Source organism: Neopelma chrysocephalum, unplaced genomic scaffold, assembly GCF_003984885.1.
Source record: "Neopelma chrysocephalum unplaced genomic scaffold, ASM398488v2 Primary Assembly neopelma1_82, whole genome shotgun sequence".
In the NCBI taxonomy this organism is placed as follows: domain Eukaryota; kingdom Metazoa; phylum Chordata; class Aves; order Passeriformes; family Pipridae; genus Neopelma; species Neopelma chrysocephalum.
This window is the reverse complement of record NW_020897744.1, coordinates 1,635,880-1,652,826: the sequence shown is the minus strand read 5'-3', so window position 1 is coordinate 1,652,826 and position 16,947 is coordinate 1,635,880. Positions and strand designations below refer to the sequence as shown.

The 16,947-nt window shown below is 47.9% G+C and overlaps 1 protein-coding gene across 3 annotated transcripts in view; it reads right to left on the bottom strand.

Annotated features, from left to right (window-relative positions):
* The window catches only part of SSH2 (slingshot protein phosphatase 2), a 95,280-nt gene that overhangs the window by 15,712 nt on the left and 62,621 nt on the right, over nucleotides 1–16,947 (bottom strand). For all 3 annotated transcript variants that reach the window (XM_027690937.1, XM_027690939.1, XM_027690938.1), the window contains 7 exons: nucleotides 13,349–13,413; nucleotides 9,047–9,168; nucleotides 6,258–6,326; nucleotides 5,407–5,472; nucleotides 4,161–4,355; nucleotides 2,286–2,379; nucleotides 2,030–2,158 (listed from right to left, as the gene is read on the bottom strand). In XM_027690937.1, coding sequence (XP_027546738.1) covers nucleotides 2,030–2,158; nucleotides 2,286–2,379; nucleotides 4,161–4,355; nucleotides 5,407–5,472; nucleotides 6,258–6,326; nucleotides 9,047–9,168; nucleotides 13,349–13,413 — 740 coding nt within the window. The remainder of the gene's footprint in view (nucleotides 1–2,029; nucleotides 2,159–2,285; nucleotides 2,380–4,160; nucleotides 4,356–5,406; nucleotides 5,473–6,257; nucleotides 6,327–9,046; nucleotides 9,169–13,348; nucleotides 13,414–16,947) is intronic.

The window sequence follows — 16,947 nt, the reverse complement described above, 5'->3', positions numbered from 1 at the left end:
AGACAGAGCAAGCAACAGGGATCCAGGCAACAATACCATCAGTGCAGAACAGCCCTGCTCATGGCTGCTCCCACGGCACAGGCTTCCACATTGCCCCAGGGCCAGGAGAGGGACAGCCAGGCCCTTGGAGCACACCCACCATCAGCCTGAGAGAGAGAACATCCCAGGCTTGCAGCAGCAGCAGTGTCCACCCAAAGGATGAGTTGCTGCTTGCCCAGAAAGTCTGCACAGGCACCCCGAGTCTGAGACGGGGGAGCTCCAAGAGCTCTGACTCACGGACACACACTCACAACCCGGGCAGCCCTTGCAGGCAACTCCAAGCACTCACAGTCTGTTCAGGAGAACACGCACAGGAAAGGGCCATGGTGCTGTTCTGGTAGCTACTGGGGACGAGTCTACAGCCTTTTCTTGGCATTTCAGGAATATAGCAAACAAAACGCAACTGGTTCTTCCAAAACTGAACTACTTCCTAAGAGAAACCATTGTAATGAAGACACCATTCAAGGGTTCAGCACAGATTTGAGCAGAACAAAGGGGCAAATGTTACATGCCATGGTAGCCCAGATTTCAACAGAATCCATTGCCTTCAGCCACAGATCAGGTCAATCCCAGCACAGTCCAGAGCTGTGCTTGATCTGAAGAAGGACTATATGGGTTCTTGCTATCTGCCAACATATTTTGATCACATTTACCCAAGCCCCCCAGACTTCATGTTGTCTCTTTCTAGACTAGCAAGAATAATTTAATTCAGGCCTGGGAATCACCAGTTTCCACAGGTAAGGAGAACAATGCTTTAGGGGTGAAAGCCTTTTCTCCCATCCTTTGATCCACAATTACCAACATCATCAGGTCTCTTATTTCCTGCTTAGTTGTTTCAGCACTCCCAAAGTGGGATCCCACAGGGCTCTTGCCTCCACTTGGAAATAACAGGTCCTTGCCTTCCAGAGCCCTCACAGGCAGCAGACACACTCCTGAGTGAAGGTGGTGCCCAGCCCCAGCAGCACTGCTCCTCACCGCAGCAGCTGCTTTGCAAATACTTCTGTTCCACACATTAGCCACAGCTCTTCTTGCTGCTGCCTCCAAGCCTTGTTTTAAGGTCTTCTTCCCATTAAATGCACTCGGAGCCAAGACTCCAAGCCCTGCAGCGGACCAAACTGCCTGTACAGCTTTTGAACAGCACCATAAGCCTGTAACAGGTCTCTCTCTCCTTATAACACACAGTCTGCAAAAAATAAAAATCCATTACATGGTAGGTACTTAAAGTTTCCTGGCTCTACCCCAGCGTGATATCCTGGGAGTGCTCACGTTAACACACACCATCCCTTCTGAGCTGGAGACTGGGAGAGGCCCTCTCCACTTGGAAAGACCAGCTGGTCCAAGAGGAATGGCTTTGTGTAAAGCTGAGCCAACCTCATAGGCCAGACAGCCCAACCAAACCTGCGTCCGTCGCTCCGGGGCTGGGAAATCCAGTGGAGCGCTGACTCACCAGAAGGAGCTGCAGCAATTAGACAGGCCCCAGCAGCAATGAAAGGCAACTAGGCAAGCAAAACATTAAACAGCAAAATGTTTACGTTTCCTTAAGTGACTTATCTCCAGGATTCTTTGTTATGTTCTTCCTGGATCACATGAACTCAAGAGTTTTCCATGTTACAAGAGCAGCATTCCACCTGAATGTCACACACACATAATGCAAGAACTGGGGGTGTGGGTACCCTGGAGAGTTAAAGCCATACAACTGGTCTTATATCAATGGAAACAGCCCTGAAAAATAGCTAGAATTAAGATTTTTTTTCCCTTCCATCCTCTAGTGACAGGGTCTACAGCTTGGCTGGTGCTATATGGCAAAGTTTAGTACAGCCAAAAAGCCAGGCTGCTCTTGTTCAGCAGCACTAGTGTCTTGTTTAAGACAATGTGACCCCAGGATCCACCATCTCTCCTTCAGAAGTCCTTCAACTTCCTCCAGAGGCCCCTGTGTCAACCAAGACACAGAGAGAAGTGTTAGGAGTGTTGAATTCACTGTTAGACTTACCAAAAAGACATGATCAAATATCTGTGTGGGGCTGTCCATCTGCCCGAGGATCACTATCATTTCATTGTCAATGAACTCTTTGAACTCCCGCAGGTTACACACCATCTGCATCTCCAGCTCGGTGCGGATCTGGATGGGGAGGAGGGACACAAGGAAGCCACGTGAAGCTTTTGTTCTGACCTCTCCCCGTGGCATGAAGTACAGAGCTCTCTAGTTTGCACAACAGTGCATCCAGTGCTGCTCCCTCACCACTCACCTCTTTTGATGTGATGTTCTCCAAATCCTTCTGCATCATGATTTCCCTTAACTTGGTCTTAATTAGCCGTTCCGTGCGTTCCCGCTCAGTTGGGCTAATCAGAAGAAAGCAACAGAGTCACTGTGAGGGGAAACAAACTGGACTCATGGCACTTATAAAATAGGTATTGTACAGACTGGATGCTCTGTGGAGTCTCAGATTCCCACTCTACTTCCCCCCACCATGTTCTCAGCTGCAGGGAATTCGGGTGACTGTAAAGCCCGGTTTAGATTCCCAGTTGTGTACGAAAGACACCAACTGAATGCCCCTAATCCATTGTAGTCATCCAGAGAACCTCTGGTATTTGGTAAAATTTAAATTGGGAAGGCTGCATTATACCCACTGGAGCAATATCTAAGCCTCTCCCTACCTTTCTTGGAAAGGTAACAGCTCCAAAACTCCTTACATGGAGAGACGAGGGCAGCTAAGCCTCTGCATTCCTCCCGCCCCTGCTGCCAGGGCCTTATCACCAGCTGCAAAAATAGCCTGACTAACACCAGGGGAAGCTGCAGCAGAGCAGCAGCACAGAGCTGGCTCACCCAGCATCTCTAGAAGAGACCCAGCAGTGACATCTTGCAGCACCTTTCCCTTTCTCTGGAAGGCTGCCAGGCTGGAGATGGCACAGGCACTACAGAAGCGTTCAACTGGTGGTTCACAGATAAAAACCAAAGTTCCTGGCCCTTTTAACCTCACTCATTATTTCAGGACTCAATTAACAGAATGCTGTTTAAGTGTCCCCAGGAAATCATTCAACTGCTGCCACCAGGGAAAGGGTGGGTTAGATAAAATTTATATATGAAAAGCTACAAGAAAATATTAATCTGACAGCCTGCCAAAGCTTTTCAGCCACCCTCCTTGCACATTAAAAAACAATCAAGTGTGAAGACTTGTTCACAGCTGAACAACTGCTTAGCATCATTATTCACTCACTGAACTCCAGCAACAGGAAATATCTGGGAGCATAAATCAACCAAAGGCACTATTATGCTGGGAAAGCAGCTGGGGCAGTGAAGTAATTTCTTCTACAAACTGGGCAACTTAAGCCCTCACACTTGGCATAACATCTGGACACCCAGTACTTTTGAGGTTATGTGGTATCAGTACCATCAGGAATGACTAATGACACAGGTGGTAAACCTTGAATGTCTACAAATTTTGCCTTTCCAAATAGTCTGCCCATCTACCTCAGCCACTGTTTGGACCATCTATCAGCAGATATCCAAGCGCTTAGCTGGAGGCATCTTGGGACCTATACACTGTCCTGTTACACACTTGCTGAGCTCCTCAGAATCAAAAAAACTGCATTGCTCTTTATCCCCATTCTTAGGTGTACCAGATGGATGCCATGAGGATGTTTTTGAGCTCACAGGCTCAGAAGTTAATACACAAACACTTCACTTTACAGCAAAATTACCTGAGTAAGGATAAAAAGACCATGTTAGTCTAAACATGAGCAAAGTCAAGAGAAACCGGTTCCTTCCAGGCCTGGATATCAGAAGACAAATCCAGCAGAGAGGAAGGCCTAGGTACACACACCTCTCTCGCTTGGAACACAGGATTTATGCTGCAGAAACAAAGGTCTGGAAGCCTAAAGCCCAAAGTAAACAACTAAACTGAAAACAGAGGCTGGAGAAGAAGCAAGGGAGCCCCAGGAGGGCTAAACTTTCAGTGCTGGGGTTTACCTAACCATGAGTCCGCTTATTACCTCTGGAACAGGAAACCTCTCCTTATTAACACCTAATTAAGAGCAATCTCTTGTGGAAACTGTGTCCTCATTTGGAGTGGGCAGTGCCTGACAGTCAAACACTTGGTCTCAGCAGAGCCAAACCAACTTACACATCTGTGAAGAGGGCAGGCGAGTCGGGCCGGTGGGACTGGACATCTTGCATGGCATTCCACTCGTTGACCGACGACTGGTCCGAGTTGATATGGCTCTCATAGTAACTGACCCACGTGAGGAAGAGGCTCCCTGGATAGTAATTGTTGCTCCGTGCCACTTCACAAGCCTTATGTAAACTCTGCAGGGCAGACCTGGGGAGAGAACAATACCTGCAGGTTTGTAATTTCTTCCTCAGGCTGGTATTGAGCACAAAGCAGCCGCCAAATCCACGATGCTGCTCGTGTTCCATCAGTTGGTACAAACCCCAGTGCTGGAGCCCTGGCACCGAGCAGGAGGCTGTTCTGCAGGAGTGTGGATGCCTACACGCTGCCAGAGCTTGCATGTCTTAACTGGAGTATGCCAAGGCAAGCCTGGATAGTGGTGAAGGTGCCCACAATTCAGAGGGCAGAGGCACCCGTGTCTCTGGCTCCAAAACGTGCTGCATCTACCCAAGCCCTAAATAAGACACACAGAGTTTGTGGCCAAGACAGGGTGCTGACAGCTCCTGCTGTGCCACCAGCTCCCCTGCGTGCAGGGCAGGGACACCCAGGACTCAGAGCTGGACAACCAAGGGCTTAGGACTGTACTGAGGTGTTTAAGTGTCTGCTCCCTCTCACTGCATGAGGGATGTCAGAAGTTTCTTCAGCTGCTGCTGGGAAACAAATCCCCCTCTCCTATTTTTAGCTTATTTTAAATCTTTGACTGTGATCAGAAGGATCCAGGTCAAAATCACTGGGGTGACAGAAGCATGACACCCTGACAGGCAACGTATTTCTGCAATGCAAAGAAGCTCAAGCCAGAAATACTTACATGACCACTACATGAACCACCCTAAAAGGGAAGAGAAATGCAGGCAGCTTCTCTGTCCTTCGCGCTATCACAATGAACATGTCTCAAAATATTTCAAAACATATACTCAAAGCAATTTTACTTTGGGGAGAGTCAAAGCAGCAGCCCTTTGCAAGGAAAATTGCCCTATTCCTTCCTGCCCCCACCTGAGACAAAGCTGCTGTAGAGCAGCACTTACACAGGGTTTTTTTCTTTTGGTATCAATCTTCCTTCCTTGTCTCTGAAGGAAACTTCTGGCTGCTGGAGTAGGTTTCAAGACACCAGCACCGTAAAGTAGCACCTGCTTTTTAAAAGCTTAAGCAGCCAAAACACCTGGAAAAAGGATCACTGGGACAGCTGATAGTAAGTACTTACCACATTGCTTGTACAGAAACGGGCTTGAATATGTGCACCCTGTTATCTGTTGATACGCTGAACCCTCTGGTGAGAAGAAAAAAAGGCACAGTAAAAATGCATCCCAAAAGTCACTTTTTAGTTAATAACTTATAGTCTGCAGCACATTAGAACAGCAAAGGTCTAGCCCTATGCATACACTGCTGAGTTCAGCTAGCAAACAGATCAAAATAGCACACTAAAAGCTCTAAGATAACTTTTTTAAGCAGCTGCTGTTTGGGAACGAAACTAAGACAGTGGGACAGTGCTGGGCTGTGCTGTTTACCTTGGCAACACAAATTCAGTGCCACAGCTGGGAGCAACAGAGTCCAGCTAAAGTGATCCTGGGGCAGCTACCAAGGAAAGAAAAGTCATTCCACGCACTGCACTGGACAGCCTGTGTAACTGGCACAAACAGGAGTCTGCAAGTCAGGTGTCTATTTGGCAGAGAAACATAATTCTTTTTTTATGTTCTGCTGAGCGCTGCCTGCTGCAAGTGTGATGGAGGAACACATAATAGGATCCCTTTAAGGAGCTTTCACTACACACCCACTCGCCAGTAAAAGCTCCTTTACTCCAGCTTAAACACACACATAAGCCACGGTCTCAGTGCATGTTTATTCACAGATAAGTCAATTATTGGTGTTCCCTGCCACAACCACTGTGATTTAGGGCCTTTGAGCCTACTAACCCTATACAGGTCAACAGAGGAGGTCTGCTGGACCTGTAAGGGCTCTGCAATCACTGGAATCCTTCCCCATACATCATGCTGCAAGCTCACACACAGAGACTGACCCTCTGCTATCGACCTACAACATACAAAAGACACTCACCCATCCCCATCCAGGTGGATCAAGGTGTCACTCCACAGTGGCAGCACCAAGCCCATCGTACAAGTGCTACTGCAGTAAGAAAGAGCAGGTCAGTCTATTTACTATGGCACCATGCTGTTATTCTAATTTCATGGCAAAAGTTGTGTATTTTTGTACTCATTAGGACAAAAAGAAAAAATCCCACTGTTGCTTCAGGGAAAAACAATGCCAGTGCTGTTCTACAGGGGTCTGACAAGGATCACTGATCAGATTCAGGGTACAGCAGTATCCTTTAAACAAGCTTAAAGGGTTAACACACACCCAGAGGAAGAGCAAACAGGATCCAGGAGCATTGAGCTCTGTGCAGAAGGTCAGAGGGGGCTTTCAGTCTTTGGTCAGCTTGAGGCTTTCTTTACAGATTAATCCCTCTCAGGCTCAAGTGGTTTGGTTCTAGCTCTGATTTTGCAATCCCCAGCTTTGCTTTCCTGTTTGTTCCCGAGCCACAGCTGCTGGCAACTGGGAGCAGTGCAGTGCAATCACAGGGTGACTGGCAGCACGGCAGGTTAGCAATCACTGCCTATCACCTGTGGTTGACTCCTGACCCTTCTTCACCCTCCCACACCTCGAGACTGAGACCAACAGCCAGCCCAGACAAACACCTCTTGGCAATCCCACTCCTCTCTCAGCTGCTTTGCCCTCTTTGCCCTCACAGTCACCTGCTTTCTGTAGGGCTGAGCAAAAAGCCAAGTTAAAAGCAGAAATCAAGCGACGGAAAAAAGGCAGGGGAACCCAACACAACCTGCACCAGGTTATAGAATCACAGAATATGCCAAGTTGGAAGGGACCCAGAAGGATGATCAAGTCCAACTCTTAACCCTGCACAGGACCATCCCCAAGAGTCACACCATGGGCCTGAGAGTATCGTCCAAACGTTTCTTGAGCTCTGTCAGCCTTGGTGCTGTGACCACTGCCCTGGGGAGCTTGTTCAGTGCCCAACCACCCTCTGGGGGAAGAACCTTTTCCTAATATCCAACCTAAACCTCCCCTGACACAACTTCAGACCATTCCCTTGGGTCCTATCACTGTTCCCCACAGAGAAGAGACCAGTGCCTGCCGCTCCTCTGAATCTCATAAAGCTGCAAAAATCGCTCCGTAATCAAAGCAGCATCTTGAAGAAGAATTGAATTCAACTGCCTCCTGCTCCTATGCTTTGCACTGGGTGCTCTCAAATTTCCACCAGCTCCAACGCCCCTGCCAGTCTCCAGCTCATGAGAAGTGGGGGAAGAGGGTGAGACCAGGCCTTGGAGGGTCAGCAGACACGGAGCCCTGGCCGTGCACACGCCTCGGAGCGCCCGGTGCCCCGCACAAGGAGACACTGCGGCACGCAGCTATTTCTGTTGACAACATGGGATGAGCTCATGGAAAGATGTGTTTTTAAAAGGCTTCCCAAGGTGGCCGGGGTATTTTTAGTGATACTGTGCAGCGAGCGCTTATCAGAGACCATAGCAACAAGTCTACACTGGGTTATAAATACCGAGTGGGCTCGGGGAGGGCGTATCAGAGTGACCATCCAGAACCTCGGTAACTTCAGCAGAAAGCTGAAACGACCCCGGTATGTTTATTAGAGACTGAATACCAGCGAGCTCTCAGTTATCAAAGGTGGCTGTGCTGCTACATCACAGCCAACAGTGAGCTGCTCCAAGCTCACAGCAACCTGTGCAAGGACAAGTTATTCTTACCCCATAGCAAGAGCATCCCCGAGCCACAGCTGTGCACACGCGCGCAGGGAGACAGGAGCCAGGGGCAGCATCAAGCTGGTCTCCTGTTTTAGCAGCAATCACCCAAGCCAAGCGTCCAAACTAAGCCACCTGAGACTAAGCATGGTGGCTGCTGTGACCAGCACGCTGTTTAGAAGGCAATTTCTTAGTCAAATAGTTCAAAAATGTTTTCTAATGACCCTGCTAACTACTTGGAAGTAATTTATTCCAACTACTGTCAAAGGCAAGACTCATTCCCGGAGCAGCTGTGCTAGAAGTAAGCGTGAGTACAAAAGCTTCCAAAATAGGTTAAATATGCAGGTGATTTTCTCACCATGTAGGCCAAGATTTACTCAGAGCTCATGTGCTTCCATGCCCTCTTCAAAGTGCCCAATGTCCCCTTCTAAATGTGAAGCTTCTGCCCCTGAAGCTGCAGGGGTGCTGCCTCCTGGCTTACAGGCCCTCCAGCAGCAAAAGCTGCTTCCTAGCCACATTCTGCAGCCTTGTGGAAAGGTCAGCAGGAATTTAAATGAATGAAGCAGAAGCACTAAACCCTGATGACACACTGCTGTCTGGGGAGAGCACACACTGTGCAAGATCTGCCATCTCCAACCCTGACATTCCCATCAGGCCTTTTTCGCCCTGACCTTGGCAAGGGGCTGCCTCACAGTCACTGTCTTATTACCTGCTCTCCTGAACCCTGACAGCTTCTCTAATTGCAGCTTTTTCTTTCTTTGCATGCAAATTGTCCCTGTCCCTGGTGTGCAGATGCAGGACTTGAAAGACCTAAGAGGCATTTAAGGGCACTGAACACCCTCACACAAGCCTGAGGCTCAGAGGAATCAACAAAATGCTGACCTGCACTGTTGCCTTCCCATTTGCCACCTCCTTTCAAGAAATAAAAAGGGAATTCTGGATCTCAAAACAGGTATTAGGCTGGAAAATTTAAAGCAGTCTATCCCCGGAAAACACGGTCACCAGACAGTGATTTCTACACTTAACTCGATGTGTGGATGAACACAAGGACTTCCCCCATCTGGACCCTCTGAGTACCTGTCATTGGAAGAGAAATCCATTCCTAGGACAATGCTCTCTTCGGTGTCTTGTCTGCCATTGGTGGACACCACCACCATGTATCTAGTGCGGTTCTGGTAGGTACTTTCCAGTCTTACAGCCTGAAGAAAAGAAGGGGAGAGATCAGCAGTGCACTCAGCAAAACACACATTATTACCTTCACAAGCCACTTTTTCATGCTGAGTGACAGGCGCAGAAGCAGTGATGCAGTTTGGACTAGTACGGACGTCCCACACTCCTCAGCTGGGTAAAGAGGGCCTCACTCTCCCACAGTGCCTTCCTCAACAGCTGGGATGTTCCTGGTGCCCTCTGCACGCCTGGCTCCAGGCCTGCTCTGTCCCACTAGGATTGGTTCTGAACAACCTACAGCCCTCTGACTGGTCCCAGCCCTGTGAGCTTCGGGACCATCACACGTTCAGCAAGACAGAAGGGTGTTGAACGTGCTCTTCACCTCTCCGAGGACTTTGCCCAAAAAACTAGAGCTTTCCTTTGAACTACTGTGTGCTACAACAGCTCCAACGAGACCCTTTCCACCACCACCTTCCCAGGCAGCTGGTCAGACAACCAGGATCTAATTCATAGGACCTAATTCATATGTGGTTTCCTGCTGGTCCTTTGAATTCTTCTGGCAACTTCTCCAGTGCAGATGCAACCTTGCTGCCCTACACCTGGCAGGAAAAGATGACTAAGCTGTATCCACCACTGGATTCAGATTGCCCAGAAAAGGTGAAAGTCATTGTGCCTCATTGCTCCTGCCACAACCACATTTACCCCAGTGCCAAAAGAGAGCTCCAGCAGGACTGCAGTTCAGCCCAAAGTCCTCCAGATCAAATACTACTGACAGCATTCAGAGAGCAGCTGTGGAACTTCAGCTGTGAATGTCAGACCAATACTGAAGCTCCTGGAAGGCTGCACTGAGCTGTGCTGCTCCTCCAGAAGCCACAAGGAAGTGAGAACTGAAGTGACTCCAGCAAGTCTTACAGAGAGGCTGCTGGTCAGCGAGGAGCCTGGGAAAGGAAGCCCTGCACTGCCTGTAAACATCTGCAGCAGGCAGCCTTTACTTGCAACACTTTCTGGACTCTGTTCCAAGCCATTTACAGTTATTTTAGTCACAGGATCCCAAGTAGAGAAATTAGGACACCCCTAGAAAGAAAGTGTCTTAATTCTGTATACTGAGCCTTAACTTTGGACAGCCCAATCCAACCCCAAGACCCTGCCTGGCCTCAGTGTTTACCACATTGTTAAACTGTTCCTTGAACTTTGAGCAGGGCCTGCAGAGAGCAAACACAGGCGAGAAGGAGCCGTCCCAGTCCAGCCTTGCCCCGTGCTCGGCAGGGAAAGCTTCCCAGTGGAATTGCAGGGAGCAGCAGCTCTAGTGATGGGGCAGAACAGCAAGTGCAGGCAGGAGACGGTGTTGATGGAGTCTTCTAGACTTGTCCAATGGGACCAAAGACCAACAGAAACTACCCAAATGCTGATGCCAGCAGACAGCCGTGCTCTGTACAGAGACTGTGCCCCACCCCATCTCCTTAGGATAAGTCATGCTAAAACCAGCCTTATTTTCCTTCTTGCTTCTTGAGTCACTGGCATTCCTTTGGAAACACGGAAGATCAAAGCGGTCAGTCCTTCAAGGTGTGAATTCTGCCAAAGACAGCTGTTTCTACCACTAACCACTTGTGGGAAAACAGAAAGGTGCTCTTCAACCTAGAAGAGCAAGTAATCACCAAGGGCTTGGTGGTTAAAGTTATTATCTACATTAGGAACCAAACCTCAACAAGAAGCACGGACTTGCCTAAAACGGGAGCAGACGGACGCAGCTGCTCCATGTCCGGGGCATCCACACACAAGTTCTGTTCTGCTTCTCTTGAGGACAGTCCATAAGCAAGAGGATTAACATAATCTAACTTACTTTGCTAAACCAATTTGGCTGGCAGTAATGGGAAGTCTTAATGCAAGACCCTTTAGAACAAGGCGAGACAAACAGCGAGCAAAGGTCAGGTAGCTATGCGTCGGTGGGGTGGGATTTTCAGAGGCCACTTAAGAGGAACAGGGCATGGCTTAGTGTGGCTCTCTGGGCTCAACACTTACACCCTTAGCACAAAGCAAAGAACCACGACTGGGGCAGATAATGTGTTTTGCTACATTTACTGGAATAATAAACCAGCAAATTTGACACTGTAAATCAGCCGACCTCAAAGATTACTACTAGAGCTCCAACATGCCCAACAAATCACAAATGAGTCTCCAACCTTTCCATTAAGTGCTAGTTCATATGCTCACCTGACAGCAGGAGCACACCAAGCACTCTGATGCCTTTTAAATGAAGGTATTTGAAATCCCAGTCACTTTAGGGAGGATGGCCTGGCTTCAGGGACTGTGATGAGATGGGAAGTTCTTCATCAACAGCTCATCTATATAGAGCTAGCTTTCTCAATTTGGGAAGGTTATTTGTAGTCTGTTCATGAACAAATCATCCCCTGTAGTGCTTTCAGTGCCAGACACATTTTTTTTTACTTTTAGGCTCACCTAAACACAAGCCAACTTTATCTTTTGCTGCATTCTTGTTTCATCAGAAGTATGATTTGATATTTCACCAGCCCTTATGAACAGCACATTCCAAGAAGTTCATACTGACCTTTCATCTTTTTTATTCTCTCTGATAGTGTTTCATCCAGGAAGACATTTCTCATTGAGATACTTGATTTGAAGACAAAAAGGTATGTCCAACTTTCAAGTCCCCAGCTCTGCTAAGCTACAGAAACATGTTCAATCACTTTGTACTCTTAACTCCTTTTCCTCCTTCCTACTGATTTTACACTGGTACCGTTGCTCTAATCCTGCTCCCACAGAGGGCTAAAAACCTCTGCCAACAGCTCCAACAGAGACAAGGGTTGTTCCAAATTTTAAGTGTAGGTTTTTAGAGGATTAGATTCCTCTGCTGCCCTCTGAATGACAGCAGCCAACAAAATGAAGAGAATGCATTTCTCTCAGTACTGTTTATATTTCAAATCTCATTATGTATCTACTGTCTTGTGAGAGACTCCACTGCAGCCCTGCACACCCTTCGTTCGTCAAGAATCAATTAAATTCAAGTAGACTATCGAACTTAACCTCACGCTAGATTTCAGCATTCCAAATGTAGCTCAGAACAAAAGGGTTTATGTCTCAGCCCACAAAGTCCTTATTCAGCTGTTAAGGCTAATTTGTCCCAAATCACACAATGTAGCCAGTGATATTGCCGAACAATGCCTTGTTCAATGGCTTCCAATGTTCTAACCCCAGCTCAGATTCTGAAAAGCACTGAGAGCCCCCATTCCCATCACTTCCAGCGAAATTTCAGTGACAGCAAGGTGTGCCTGAAAAAGTTTAGGAGCAGGTCCTTTAGTTTGCTTATGGCAAATTATTTTCGGTGGTCATTTTGGAAGTTTAAGCATTCCATATAAATTCTGGCTGTTTTCCTAGCTATACTCATACAACCAGTCCATCCCCAGCACGGCTCAGGAGGATTCAGCAAACCAGAGGTGCCAGATAACACTTGTGGTGCTGGCAGTCCTTCTTTGGGCAGACGTTGCTAAGATGCACCAAGACAACACAGGAAAGAAACTTCAGGCTACTGAGTGATGAGAGGTGCAGATACACTTGCAGTCATGCCTGGCCTTGTAGAGCACTTCAACATGTCCCAGACAAATTCCTCACTGCTCACGTTTGGCTTCTGGAGCTCTTCAGGACTGCACGACAATGCTACCAACAGCAATACCTGACTGCATCATTGTAGGAGGCAACAGCCCAAAAAAGCAGAAGGCCAAGGTTCAATATAAGTACATGGCTACATGGGGATCCTACCTGCTCCTTCCTGATAAGCCATGGCTTTTTGGGATGCCACAAGTGAGGAGAGAAGACTGAGGTACACAACTGAACTACTGTAGAAAGGCAGGTGCTCACACTGGTCAGACATAAATCATCTACTCTTGATTTAAATAGGGCACCAAGATAAATTCTTCTCTGGCAATTGTTACAGGACTTTGAGAGCACAGGTCTTCAGTGCTCGGTTCAAAGACAATCTTCTAGCCATACAATTTGTCTCACTGAACAACCAAATAAGCAGGCCTTTCATAATTTGCTGCTTTTCTACCTTTGTGGTTGCAAAGACTCCCCAGACCTGCTGACGAAACCACTCAGACACACACACAGCACTGCTTTCATGAGTTCCACAGGTGTATTTGTCAAGTGGCACTTAACCTTTACACTGGTTCCCAGCAGATAAGCACAAAGCCGACCTACCAGTCTGATGTTGTCTTCTGGGCGGAGCAGGATGAACATGGCCTGCAGGTGCTGCTGGAGATCCCCTGCAGGCAAGAGGGAAAGGTGAGTGCACAAAAATAGTTTTAAATCACATGCAAGTTCCTGGCTCTCCAGCCAGAACAAATGTCCACCAAGAAACCCGACACGTCACCGTGAGTGTCGTCACTCCCACCTCCTCAGAGATGAGTTGTCATCTCTGAGTCAGCTGCTCTTTGCTCCCTGTGCTCACCTGTTCCTCAGTTACTCTGCTCTCTCTTGCTAAATCCTGTTACCTTTTTTAACAGAAATAAACAGTGTTTCGGGGTTCTTTGTTCTTTTAATAGACACGGCAAACTAAGTAGATAAATGGACCCCACCCCGTGGTTCAACATCTCATTCTACCACATGCTTCAAACCAGAAATCTGCCACTTCTTTTATACCAACTTCTTTTTATATCAACTTCTTTTATAGTCAACTTTTATTACCCAGTGCAGAACTATTACCCAGACAAAAGTATCCCCTATGAAGTGAGATTTAGTCCCACCTTAGAGCAGCATGTGCCTATGTATGATTGTGTACCAACCCCTCCCAAAAGCAGCTAAGAATTGCCACCTGAAAAATCAAACACCAGCAATTTTTTTCTTAGAAAACACTTGCAACACTCACTGGTGAGGCTGAGGAAAAATAAAAGAAAATTAAATTTACTGCATGACTATGATTTTGAGTCTTATTAAAAAGAGTCAATCGTCCCAGGTTCCTAAAGCATTAAGTATTTGAAAGACAACTGAGATCCTTTCTGCCAGCACTGCTGCACTGACTTCTCACACTACTCCCCGGCCTGTAGAGAGCCAACATCACCCCCTGAGTGTCAGTCAGCAGCAGCACCTCCTGCAAGGGGCTGTTTTTGCCATCATTGTATGGAAAATTAATCTGCATTCCCAGAAAGGAGAGTGCAAGGCTGCCAGGTGGGTGGCACAGATCAGCAAGAAGAGGAGCCTTTACTCTCCCACCCTCTCCCACTCCCCCACAGCCAGGAAGCTGAGTTGAGGTAACACTGCAGGGAAGACCATGAAGCAGGAGCAAATATTCAGCAGGAGTGGTTATAAGAGCATTTTCTAGGAAGGCTGGTTAATCTCCCTGGCCTCCCTTCCTAATTCATCAGTGGTGCTACAATCCATGCTATTTCAGACTCTCAGAAACCAGGAAATCTTGGACATGGAGCAGCATCCAGAAATGCCCCAAAAGGGAAGGGAAAGAAAAGAAAAGCTGCCCAGCAAGAGCACAGTACCCAGTTTCCTAATGACTTTTACAGTTGGTGGAAGAGCAGCCCCTCTCTGGATGGGACAGAGGCAAGCTAGTGTGGAGGGGGCTACACAGGACACAGCATTCCCTGCTCTCTTCCTTCCTCCTTGAAACACATTTTAGCACATGGAGAATGAGTCAATGCTCTGGGATTGCGTTTTCAACTGGGGGTGGGAAAAACTGAGGCACTCTGCACCGCTGGGGAAGTCACATACAAAGTACCAGTGGCTGAAGCTGCTTCCTGCCCAAGGACATTGTTCCCAGTGCAGGAGTGGCTGGCACGTGCCTCCATAAATGACAACTATTTATGGAGATAGGTAACTCAGGAAAGGCCAACTCATCCATCAGGTGCTTGTCCTCCCAGGAGTGCAGCGACAGGACTTCCCCACGTCATCACCAGTGCAAAATCCTGGCAACGCCGCCCAGTTCCAGCAAGTTTCAGCTGCTCCCACAGTGGGAATTGCTGAGAACAGTCGACTCAACAGGCAAAGGTCCCTCTGCACCTCCTGCCCACTGCCTGGAAGAGCCCTGCAAGTGTCTGTCTCAAGAAGCATCCACGTCTTAGGCAGCTTGAAATGAAAGATGCTTCACCTCAGCTTCTCCCTCCCCAAAATGTAACGGTTCCCACCTATTGCTGCCAGTAATTCAGGAACCGGCTTAAGAGCCAAAGTTTCCAGAGCTTAAAAAAACATCACCAGGAATACTGGATTATCTCCATACTTAAAAACGAGACAAAGTTTCTACGACAACCCTTTCTGCAAGGCTCTGTCAAGGAGCTCCATTATCCCTCATCCTCAGAAAGTTTACCACACTCCTCCCTGTTCCCCTCCCAGCCTTGGGAGCTCCAGAGCTGGAAAGTAAAGGATTGCTTCCTCGGCCAGCTTTAATCGACTTGCAGCGTTTTCAGCCCCAAACACACAAGGCATTTTGTAAGCTTCCTGGATTAAGAAAAACCAAAGGAAAGATTTTAACATGCCAGAATCAGCACAAAGATACCACATCCTGTCCTGTGAAGAGCTGTCAGCTTTGGTGGCATTCATGGCAGGGCTGCTGCTTCCTATCACATTGTCCTGCACTGAGCAGATGCTTTTGTTTCCCTGAGCTGGCAGGATAGGTGCAAAGCATCAGAGTGGGATCTGAAAAGTGATTCACAGCGTTCCAGAGATGGCAAAAGCCCCAGGGAAGTTACACTGTTTTCTGGCCTGTGTTGTTTGTTGTGGAAAAGCAAGCCCACCATCCCACAGATCAGTTTTCCAGGTGGCACAGGACCGCCCAGCAAGAGGAGTGTGGACAGGTGGTGCCATATCTAGTCAATCTGCCAAGGATTCCATCGCTGGAGATGCGATTAAAGAAATGGGTGGGAGAATTAATTACTTCCTGTTACCCATTTACTCTTCCCGCTGGATTCCAGCGCCTCTGATGAATTAAAAAAGCAGGTCAGGAAGGTTAGTGAAGCTTCCTAGAAAATGCTCTTGGAGCCACTTGAAATACTATTGCATCCATAGGCAGCAATTCCATACTGGAAAGTTATGTCCGCTCTCTACCCTCTTCTAATTTTGTGTGCCAGAGATAAGTCATGACATAGATGGGAATGGAAGCTGAGCATGGAATATCAGTGTCCCAGAGAGGAGGCAGCTGCACACACTGTGCCAGCTCAGTGCCAGCGGCCAGTTCACCGCTCACAGCCATGCTCTCTACATCACTGATTTAATTTTGGTGGCACAGATGTTTTGCTCAAGAAGGCGACACGCTGATCCCTCGGTCTGCTGATTATTAGAAGAATCCACAGAAAAGAAAGCTGGTGCACACGCAGACAAGGGACCCTCTGCAGTGAAACCTCTAAGCACCATAAAAATCACTACAGCATTCCCATCACTTGACAAGCAGGGAAACTGAGGAAAGGACAGTACTGATGCCTCATTAAATGTCAGGACAGGAATAAAATACACCTTCTAAGAACAAAAATCCCACCCCTTAGGCAAGCCAGCCTCTCCAGTACCAAACATCTTGCTGTAAGCAATTACAACACACCGGATTTGCTTCTTTGGCAATCTGGCTTCCAAGAGCTCTGGGCTGATTAGACAAGCAACTATTTTTCCACCAAGGTCTCCAGACCTCATGCAAGTCAGTTGGAGCAAGTAGATGAGGGAAGGAGAGAGACTCAACAGCTGTTTGTGCTGCCCTGCAGAGGTTCACAAGGAAAACCATCCAGTGGGTCTCCTCAGCGAGGTAAAGCCAAGGCAGCAGCTGCCAGGGGGAGACCTGGGCTTCAGCAATGGTCTTTGGAGAGATCAAA